The 10,994-nt window shown below is 46.0% G+C and overlaps 1 protein-coding gene across 2 annotated transcripts in view; it reads right to left on the bottom strand.

Moving 5' to 3' along the window:
• Window positions 1–238: 238 nt before the first annotated feature.
• The window catches only part of IFT43 (intraflagellar transport 43), a 91,139-nt gene continuing 80,383 nt past the window's right edge, over window positions 239–10,994 (bottom strand). For both annotated transcript variants that reach the window (XM_019518777.1, XM_019518778.1), the window contains exons 6-9: window positions 4,158–4,230; window positions 2,942–3,017; window positions 1,319–1,381; window positions 239–472 (exon numbers count right to left, since the gene is read on the bottom strand). In XM_019518777.1, the coding sequence (XP_019374322.1) occupies window positions 362–472; window positions 1,319–1,381; window positions 2,942–3,017; window positions 4,158–4,230 (323 nt within the window). In that variant the 3' untranslated portion in view covers window positions 239–361. The remainder of the gene's footprint in view (window positions 473–1,318; window positions 1,382–2,941; window positions 3,018–4,157; window positions 4,231–10,994) is intronic.

A 10,994-nucleotide genomic window follows, 5' to 3' on the forward strand; every position in this document is an offset into this window, starting at 1 on the left:
CTTTTTCACTTACCCTGCTGTGTAGTATAGCTACTAAACAGTGGTCCCACTTAGAGAAAGAGATCCTTGCAGTAATTTTTAAGGTATTTTGGGATGAGGAGGGAAAGAAACAGAAGTGACCATTCATAGACAAATGATTTATTGAATTTGGAATTATTTGCCCTAGCATTTTGAAAACAAATATTTATATTAAAAAAATACACAGGACTCCTCTCAAGCTCACTTTCCTATCAAGCTTTCACCTTGTTTATGTGGAATATTTCCTCAAACAAAAACAGTTGATAAAAAATAACAAGTGCTAATTATATACAGTAGTGGAGGGTGTAGGGCTGGAGTGATAGGCAGCCAACACTCTGCTGTTCTAGGACAGGCTGAGGGGCTCCTCCCTCTCAGACTGCCCCAGGTCCCACTCCGTCACAAGTTCTGAGGATACCTCTGTGTAGAGATGGTCCCAGTCCCAGCAGATGTCATCCTATGAAAAGACAAGAGAGAGAAATACTGATGTGCTACATGTAACACCTACCAATGTTTAAATGCTGCTACACATTCAGGTTGGACAGCTGACCTGCCCTACAGTTGTAGCTGCGATAGGTGGAAGGGCTACTGCTCTATCCAGAGAGAAGACAGACAATTGTATTACCAGGGCTAGAAATGTGATTTCAGTCCCTACTACCATAGTTAAATGATTTTGACAAGGTATTTGTAATTTTAAAATTCACCAAAAAAGAATTTAAATAGGCATGAAGGGTACAGACTAAACCAAGCATGGCACTGAAGGGCTGTGAAATGTCCCAGCCCTAGACATTTTGATCAATGCACCCTCAATCCTGCTCAATTCTGACCTGCAGAAACTCTGCTATTCCTGTCCAGTGCTAACCCCCACACAATTCTGCTGATGTGCCTGTATTGTGACCTACAGGGGCCTCCTGTTGCTCCAGGTCTGAGTTCCCCAAACACATCTCTCTGTCTTTGTCCCTCATTACTGCTGTGCAGTACCAACAGGCACTAATTATGTCTTCTAGATGGCAAAATCAAATGAAGTATTGGTTCTGTAGGGAACCTGCACTGTGGTAAACCAGTCTGCAATTACTGTTATTAGCTTTTCATGAGGGAGGGCCCAGTCAGAAGTGGTGCTACATTAGGCAGACTAAAGATTCTGGGCTCCAGAAATCCCTTAAATTGTCCATGGGGAACATCCCTCAGACTCTACCTAGTCAGACAAAACCCCAAACTTGTCACCAACCCCTGGCCTCCAGGGAAAGAGAAGCCTATATGAGTAGCCGAGTTCCCAATGTTGCTATCTCAGGACAAGACTCACCTCTCGTACTTCCTGTTCGGGAGCCAAAACTTTGGTGAGGAGCTTCAGGTCAGTTTCTCCATCCTGTGAATACATAGCAGACCCTGCTCTTACTCCAGAAGGCTAGGCATGGAACAAACGGATACCCCATTTGAGGCAGAAATAGATGTTGCTGGTGACAAAGACAAACTCTTACTTTGAGAGACAAATGCCTTCTTAGGATTATCAGGTGGCATTTGGGAATAGGCAGTGCAGGGGGACAGTGAAGGAGCATATAAGACAAAACCCAGTTTTGCAATGTCACAATTCCAGTACCAAAATTAGGATTACTTTGGTTTGGGAATTGGGAGCACCTCTACTGTAGGGAGCTGCCTGCAGTTTCTCTCTCTAGCCGCTAGTGGCCATTGTGCAACAAACATTGTTGGGGAAGAGCCCAGACACAGACACCATGCATTAAACCTCTCACCATCCATCACAGGGCAGGAATGGGGAGCTAATGAAGGTAAGGATCCAAGGAAGGCCTTTCCACTGCAAATTAGAGACGGGGGTCAGCTAAAGGACCTAGCAAGTAAAGACGGAGGGGAGGAACAGGGGTATCTGATAGCTTCTCAAGGGACTAGGGCAACTGTTCTTGTCACATGTGCATTATGAGTAGAAAGGGGGAGGGAGCTCAGAAAAAAGACGACAGAACAAAATCAGAATACCTCATGATTTTTAAGCCAATCTCCTGACTTTGAGGGCTCTGACTCATGACTTTTGAACTCAAGGAGTTGACAATACGGTCATCTGTACAGCAGAGAGGCAATCATGGTCCAATGCCCTTGGTGATTATTCTTCTCAGGAACTGCTCTGGACACTTCTTTCTAGCTAGGAAAAGGTATCTACACCCAAAACTGGTAATCCAGCAGCGAGGCCAAGCTGCATGTGGCTCAGATGCCAGGAGCATAACTGATGGAGCAGCATCTGAAATGGTCCAGGCTGAGGGAAAGGAGCTGTACTGTGTCTAAGGCCCAAAGAGAGGGGCAATACCAACTGAAACGCAAGTAAAGAATGTGTTTTTGAAAGGTGGGCTTTGGATGGAAAATGCAAGAGTATAATAAATAGCCATGTAAGATTCCTAAATGGATACCAAGCAAAGAAACCAGGAGAATGTTTATAACTGCAGTGTCAGAGATACAACAGGACCCCAACATGTAGGGCCAGGACCTACTGCAACCCATAAGCATCTAAGTGTGATTTTGTTGCACCCTGCTTCAGTCACTGAAAAACCATTAACTAATTTACTTCTGTAATGCCTTCATTTTAGCCTTAACTGAAAAAAAAACAAGGAGGAAGATCTACACAATTTTTGTGTTAATGGGTTTTCAGGGACTAAAGCAGACTGGTAGAGGATCCCACTTAGACACCTAAGTACTAGATAGATGCCACATAGGTGAAATGATATCTGTTCACTAGTGTTCACCTGTACAAACTATGATTAATTCCCCACATCAGGGAAGACTGGTACTATGCAGTCTTGGGTATTGCCTGGTTGACAGTGTTGCATATAGACTGCACTGAATCTCTATTTTGCTAAAGAAGGGTGGGGGAGGTAGGAAAGAGTTGCAGGATGGGTAATACTAGCTATTACACAGGGATACTCACCAGGGTCTGGAAGGCAGCGTACTTCATGAGGTCATTGTCCAGGTCACGGTAGGTCAGCACCCTGTTCACCTGGATACTGCAAAAGCAGGGGGGACAGGGGAAGAAACAGAACAAGCTAAGTCTGGGAGCAACTTGAGCTTCTCTGGGGAGTAGTGGCATATGGATGAGAGCTAAGGTGCACACAGCTGGAATGTACATGTCTCCATACAGCAGTGGCTTTCAACCTTTTCAGACCCAGGTAATCCTCTACCACTTTTTAGAATGTGGTGGCATCCCCAGATGAAAGTCACTGTTGATGCTCATGGCTTCTCAGCTGGGTTTTGCTGTGTCGACATAAAACTTCCCCATGTACCTGCTGCACAGACAGCCCATGCACTCCTGCTGCATTAGAGCTCTCTGATAACTTTAAAGTAGGACACGACATTTGGCTCAGGCTGTAGCCCTTCCCAGTCCCACATCCCTCCCAGAAACAGAGGCATGAAGGTGAAACTGTTCTGCATGCCTCTGTTTCATGGAGGAGCATGGTGGGGTGAGAGGACTGGAAAGGGTTACTGCCCAAGCCAGCTCTCCTGTCTTGCTTTCAGATTATAGAGAACTCTAATGCAGCAGGAGTCAGTGTGCACCACAACCCTGCATACAGGCTAGTCTTACCTGGCTGCCATGGTAGCAACATTGCCTGCGTCTGCAACACCCCTGAAGGGGCCTTGTGGCACCCCGATTAAGAATGATAGCCCTAAGGAGATGCAATACATGGGGAGAGGAGTTGGGGCACATCTCACTCAAGTGATGTTTCCATAGCATAAGGTGAGGGTCTGAACATGGTGTATTATTAATAAATTATGAATATATTGTGCATTTCCAATACTACCCACCAAGCATTAGATGCCACCATAGACAGATGAAGAGCAAACTTACATGGGGCATTTTCTCTGTCCTGAGATTTCAATTTAGTCTCATCCAGGACATGTTAATGTCATTTTTTGCATATTTATAGGACACATTGCAATTTCTTCTTCTGTGCAACAGGAAACAACAAGTTGGTACCATTCATCTTGGAGCTGCACTATTGCAATGGATAGCATCAAATACTGATGAATGGGGCATATGTCATACTGTGCAAAACATAAGATAACATGGAGTTGAATTTCATTCTCTTCTTCCCACTGCTGACTAGTGCTGTGACTCCACGCTTGTGGCTGCATGCCTGTACTATTACCTGGGTGGTGCTGCTACTTGCATGGCAAGGTCTTCTTCCTGCACTTCCTCCAAGTCAGGTATCACTGGAATATCTGCAACAGGAAAAGACGGAAGCCACATGAAGAGCAGGGGAGGTTAAGTTCTTTTGCCACACAGGAGAGAAGGAAGGACTCTGCCCTCACAATACATGGAGAGGAAGTGTTCACAGCTGTCTCCTTAGTGTAGAAACATTTTGGCACATTCATTTTGCACTGATTAAAAACTATATCATTTAATAGACAATCAATAAATTAAAGCTCAGAAACCTTTGCTTCCCATGGAGGGAAGCAAAGCTGTTCTCATGAAGATTTTAAACAGTTATGGATTCTGTGTTTGGAAGCTTGACGATTGCAATTTGATCTGTGTCAAGCCACACCAATGGATCTGCTGCCTCCTTGCCTTCAGCCTATAAGAGAAGAATTTGATTCCTATAGGAACTGCTGTTATTTGCTCAGCTCAGTCTCCCATTTCATTAGAGACAAAAATACCAGATTTCCTTTGGAAAACAGTGGTTTAAATGAAGTAGGAATATGTTTTATTAAAACCTGAAATTTAAAACAGAACTGTTCCTGAGGTTTAACAGTGGATTCTCCTCTCCAAGATGCTGTTTCTCTTGAGATGTATTGCCCATGGCTGCAAATACATTTCTGATCCCTGGAGCTTCTCTCCTCTAGGGTTTAACTCTTCTTCACTCAGCAGCAGAGTCCCTCAATTACTGATATATACTCTTTCAGGCTCTTACCAGAGTTCCTCTGTCCTGATGTCACTGCTTTCTCCAAATGCCATTTCCCACTGAAGTTTAGCTTAGGGCTCTTGGCAAATAACACTGGTTGGACAATTTCCAACAAGAACAGGGTTTCATCTGAAAATATTAATTTGTTTCACCTAAAATGTTTTCCACAAATACTGTATTTCAACCCAGAAAAACTTTCTTGATTGGCTGCTGGGGAGACTGTTTCCAGAATCCATGGCTGAAGGGCAGCCAGATATGCAGACTGTCTCAGGGTTGGGAACCAGGGTAAACCACCATGCCATGGCTTCCAGGCTTACTTCTATGAAGAGAGGAAACTGGAAGACCCAAGTACCCTGGATCAAGCTGGGGCTCTTAGGCCATTCAGGGTCCCTGCCACAAAGCCAAGAAGGCCTGTGATTAGATTCCAGAACTCATAGGTATAGAGCAGCCCCACAATGCCAAATGGCCCTGGCTTTCAGATGCCCAGGCCATTTGCCTCTCAGTGCTCCCTTTGTTGAGGCTCCAGGACACTAGAAAACAGACCCACTAGTAAGGTGTTGTTTGCTTATTGCTTGTGATGCCTGGAGCTTTGTGGATCTTGATACAGGCCCAAGTGCAAGATGCCCACTACAGATGCAAGAAGAAGCAGGCCCAAACACCTCTGAACAAACAGCAAACCAAAGAGACACATCTAGGGGTGGAGAAGCAAGCTGCCTAGTCAAAAAGCAGAACTGTTCACTGCTAACTGCATGTTCAACTCCATACGAGGCCCTTCCCTGTTTCCAAGAGCTCCCAATCTAGAGAACAGCCAATGAGAGGCGAGAGATCTGCACCTCATTGAAATGCTCCAGGACCAAGCATACCCAGCTGCATTACTAGGCATGGAATGGGGAGGGGCCAGAAAAGGAGAAGAGATCAAGTTGAATGTCATGGAAAACTTCCTGCTAAGACCTGTTAACCAAGGGCCCCACCCTTCCTTCTCAAGTTGTACAGGAGACACCTTGCTTTATTTAAGCCTGAAGTAGGAAATGATTGAAGGTGGCCTTGCAGAATTCCAGAATTCATCTAGGATTTCAGAGGTGAGAGCCTGCTGCGATGGATCCCAACTATGAGTTTGTCTCCAGCCTACTCTTCAGACCATGGTCACAGATACTCCAGTTGGGAGGAAAGAGGAAGGAGTAAGAAATGGGTAAAAAAGAGGGCAGCAGAAAAGTCTGGGCATAAAGATCCCCCCCTTAGAACAGTGAGACTTGCAGAAGATTAACTGCCTTTCTTTTAGGCAGATGCCTGGGCTCTGGGCAAGCACCTGGAGTGGTGCAGAAGCAGGTCAGGAGGAGGTTAGGTGAGAAGCGAACACACGACAAAGTGAATCAGTGCAGTGCTTCTTTAAAGGCTTAAGAATCTAGCTGGAAGGCTGCTCTGGTGGCCCTTATTCCTCAGGCAGGGGGGCGCTGGGTGGTTCAGCATTGTGGAAATTTTACACTCACCAGTAGCTTGTACGAAACAGACACCTCTAGGGGCTGGAGCAAGTAAGCTGCTCCTGGTTCCAGCAGCAATGCTGCCATTATACTGTTGGATCTCAGCAGTTGGTTGTTTCTGCCCAGTTTGCAGCCCAGGCTGAGATGAATATTCAGGAGCTGGAGAGGCAGCCCCACCTGTGGAGTCTGGGGCTCAAGACAGTCTTCCTGAAACCCTCCTTCCCCTGCTTCTTGTCAGTGTTTGCAGCCTCTCATAGCTCCAAAGGGTACTGCTCCTGCCTACCATCCAACTCAGCATCCCCACAGGCTCCCCAGCCCTCCAGCAGAGGAGGCAGCACAGGCCCATCTGTAGCAGGGCATGGGTCAGCCCAGGCCTTGGCGAGGTGGCTGTTTGGAGCTAGCCACACAGTGGGATTTCTCACTAATTGGCTGCCTGGTGAAAGGACTGAGCGGGACAGAGGCTGCTGTGAGAGCCAGGCCAAGGCAAGAAGCAGTGACAGCTTGAATGATCTCAGCAGAGCTACACCATTCATCTCCCCAGCTGCCCAACAAACAGGTGCCCATAGAGCAGCTTTCAGACAACAGCAAATTTCCTGAAGACCTTTAAAGGGAAACAGCAGTGACTGGGTCTGATCCAGCCTCCAGACTGAGGAAGGCTGCAGTCAGATTCCACACAGCAGTGTCATGGTCTTAGACAAGGCCGTCACTTCCCCCAACACAGAGTCTGCCTTTTCTTGCACTGGAAGCTGCCATTGCTCTGATTCTTCCCAATAGGCCACTAGCTGACCTTGTGACAAAGAGAAATTGAGGGACAGAAGCACTTCAGTAAATGGCAAGACTGGCTTTGAGGGATAATTATATCAGATGAGGGATGATATGGGGGACTGAGTCATTGTGCAAAAGAGGAAAAGACCAACAAGGGGAGGAGGATGTTGTGGCTGACTCAAAGAGTAGGGAACAGCGGGGGAGTTGGGAAGGTCAGCCTACAAGTAGGGAGAAGACACTGAACAGAGAATAAGTCAGGTGGAGTCACAGACAAAGTGGACTTGCAGGACCACTCTAACAGCCCACCTGAGGGGGTGGGACTCCCAGGGCTGAGTTACCAGAAAGCAGGACTGGGCAAAGCTCTGGATGAGGAGAGGGGAGAGTCAGATCAGGAGGGACATAAATCTCTAATTTCTCTGTTTCTCTAAAGTGCTGCTCCTGTGGTTCAGGGGAGCTGAAGGCTTTTTGAGAAGTTTTAAAGTTAATTCTGTGCTTTGCTAGAAATACTTCCACAAATACATGCCCCCTATCTGGGAAGCCTGTGGAGCTGAATGTTATACCAATGAAAAAAACTTCCTTAGCAAATGATATGAATGGAACAGTACATAGGAACATCTCTACCCTCATCTACAGAGCAGCCCTTTTCTGAGCACCAAATGTGAGCTGCTTCTTCACTCCTCCCTGTGGTCTCCAAGGGACAGTAAAGCTGTTTGCCCCCTTGAAGACACCAAACTGCAAGCTGAACTTCCCTATTTGTTGCTTACTTGGATTCCTGTTCTTACTGGGTCCTCTCTCTCAGATTCCTTTGGCTTTTCTTTATCCCTTTTTGTTGCAGATGACATTCAGGATCCAGGTCAGTGATGCAACTTCGACCCTTCAAGTTCCCAAAGAGTTTTACAAACATCAGAACTTGCCAGACTGGCCAACAAAGTCCAGTTCTGTCTCCCACTGAATTCCATGGGAAGACTCCCAGAGACTTCAGCTGGGGTGGTACAAGTCCTGCCGAGCTCTACAGCTCCATGGTATTCTCAGCAAAGGGCCATGGAACACAGTTCATTTATTGGGTAGAAATTCTCCAAAAAGGAACTTAAGCCTCCAATATTCTGTACACAGTTCAAGAGAATCATAGACTGCACTGCTGAAAAACCTCTGTTATGCTCCTGCCAGCCTGCCCAAAGTGGTCATTGCAGGTTTGTTCCCTACTGAAAACCATCAATGGTTTACTTTGAAATGTCCCAGTGCTCCCAGCTAATAAACAGACTGGCAGGAGGTTTTTAAAAGTTAGTCTATAAACTATTTACTTTTATTCCATCCACTACTTGTAATGTTCTCCTTTCCCCTGCCTGCCTTCGTTGTGCTGCCCCCAAATTATCCCTCTCCCTTCTTTCTTTATATACCATCCACATATTTGTCAACTGTCCCAGCTTTCCCTTCATCACTGAGTTGTCATCCTTTTCCCTCCTCACTGACCCTTCCGTTCACCAATTGTTTCTGCTAGTCTTCTCAGAGTTACTTCAGTTTTTCCAACCTCCTTCTAGGAACACTGGGCTGAGAAGTTACTCCAATATCCAAGTTGCAGTCACAAAACAATCATGCCAGCTGCAATGCTGCAAAAGTGTATGCTCAGTGAATTCACTGAAGCTATTTACATGTGTGAAACAAAGCGTAGGTTTCTCCTTCCTATTTATCTCATTGTTAGTGGAAGTCATTAATGAGGATTCAGATAATTTCCCATCAAGTTGATTTGTTTGGATTGTTTAGGGTTTGTTTGTTTTTCTTTGGATTTTTCTATGTGAAATCACCCCATACAGTTTTCTGCACATTACAATCTGTGAATTCAGGATCTTTTCATATAAGCATCACAAATGGCTTCATAATGAAGTGAACTCAGGCTCACAAAAGCTTATACTATACATCTCTGATTTATTTAGTCTATAATGTGCAAACATACCCTGCCTTCCTGATGAATCTCCATGTTTAAGAGGACTTTGTATCTGCACCCCAGCATATAAATACAGAAACATTATATCAAACATACCAACTTCAACACAACAGGGTCACTGCATTATAAAATGAATCTGGTTTTTAGCGGAAAACAAAGGGCAGCATCACAATATCTGGAAACAAAACCATTCACTATAATAAAATGCATGGCAGGGTGTTAGCTGGGAGGGTGGCTTCCTGACTGTCTTCAGCCAAATCTGCCAATTTCAATCAAAAAAATGCAGACAAACCCTTGCAGCTGGGTGGAGACCTTGGTAACCAGGCTACTGCTCAGACAGAACTGCTCCAGCAGCTGCGATCTCTCCCTTCTTTCATCCTCTTCATCTCAGGGGCCAGAAATTAGCACACAAAAAAAATTACAATATGCACTACAATAAAGTGCCAGTTACCAATAAACAGCAAAATCAAACAATATAATGGGAAAAAATCAGCCATATGGCATTTCTCAGAGTCTGGTTCCCCAACCAGGGCCTGGACCCCTTTATATAACTCATGAAAGTCTTCCCTCAAATTCTTCTACTCTTTCTCCCTTTTACCATGGATAATGCACCTACTGTACCCGACACTCCTTCCTGGTGGGAGTGCACCTGGCTCTTCTGGTTGAATCAGTTTAGGAAGGGAGAATAAGAGAAAAAGGAACTCCAGCAGATTTTTGGCAGACAGAAAAAAGCGGAGAAAAGAGAGAAACAAGCAGGTGTCTGCATCAAGTCAGGAAAAAAAACCCTGAAGGTTCCCCACACATTTCCAGTGATCTGAAGGGTAAGGAAATGGAGCCCTTCTTCAGCAGGCACTGTGCAGCTCTGAATTTGGTTAAAGGAGTCAAGGAGGAACTTAAAGAACTTTCCTTTGGTTTCCCCAGACCAGAAAGATGCAAGAGATTGGGTCCCAAAATTATACACGACAGAGGAGGAAAATACATTGCTTTTGAGTCCCATGCTGCTAGTTGACCAGTACAGAATAGTTTTCTGCAGTCTGATTTCAAGCTTCCCAAGGAAAAGGTGCCCGTTCTTCCTCTGGGGTGACAAGCGAAACTAAGTTTGTCAAAGTAAGATCTGAATGGGCTAGCAGACATCAGCTCCAAGTGAGAGCTAACAAGTGAGTTACAGATTCCTGGACCAAACTTAGAAGTCTTAACAGGTTCAGGTCCCGTAGTCTCAAATATGGCTGCATAAGTCCCAAATATGAAGTCAGTTTATTAGCAGTAGTATCACAATGTGGGCAGTGGGGTTCCGCAGGGCTCGGTCCTTGGGCCCACACTGTTCAACATCTTCATCAGTGATTTGCACGAGGGGGTGAAAAGCACCCTGTTCAAATTTGCTGATGACACTAAGATGTGGGGGGACATGGGCACACTAGAAGGAAGAAGCAGGCTACAATCGGACCTGGACAGGTTACAAGGGTGGGCGGATAAGAATAGGATGGGTTTCAACACGGACAAGTGCAAGGTGATGCACCTGGGGAGGAACAACTGGCACCATACCTACAGGTTGGGGAACTCCCCTTTTGTCAGCACGGAGGCGGAAAAGGATCTTGGAGTCATCATTGACTCCAAGATGAACATGGGTCGGCAGTGTGGGGAGGCAGTTAGGAAGGCCAACCGTACCTTGTCATGCATCCACAGATGCATCTCGAGCAGGTCCAGAGAGGTGATCCTCCCCCTTTATGCGGCACTGGTCAGGCCGCAGTTGGAGTACTGCGTCCAGTTCTGGGCGCCGCACTTCAAGAGGGATGTGGACAGCATGGAGAGGGTCCAGAGGAGGGCCACTCGCATGATCAGGGGACTGCAGGGCAGGCCCTATGAGGAGAGACTACGGGACCTGAACCTGTTCAGCCTCCA

The sequence above is a fragment of the Gavialis gangeticus genome, unplaced genomic scaffold (assembly GCF_001723915.1).
Source record: "Gavialis gangeticus isolate Ggan-Ray unplaced genomic scaffold, GavGan_comp1, whole genome shotgun sequence".
In the NCBI taxonomy this organism is placed as follows: domain Eukaryota; kingdom Metazoa; phylum Chordata; order Crocodylia; family Gavialidae; genus Gavialis; species Gavialis gangeticus.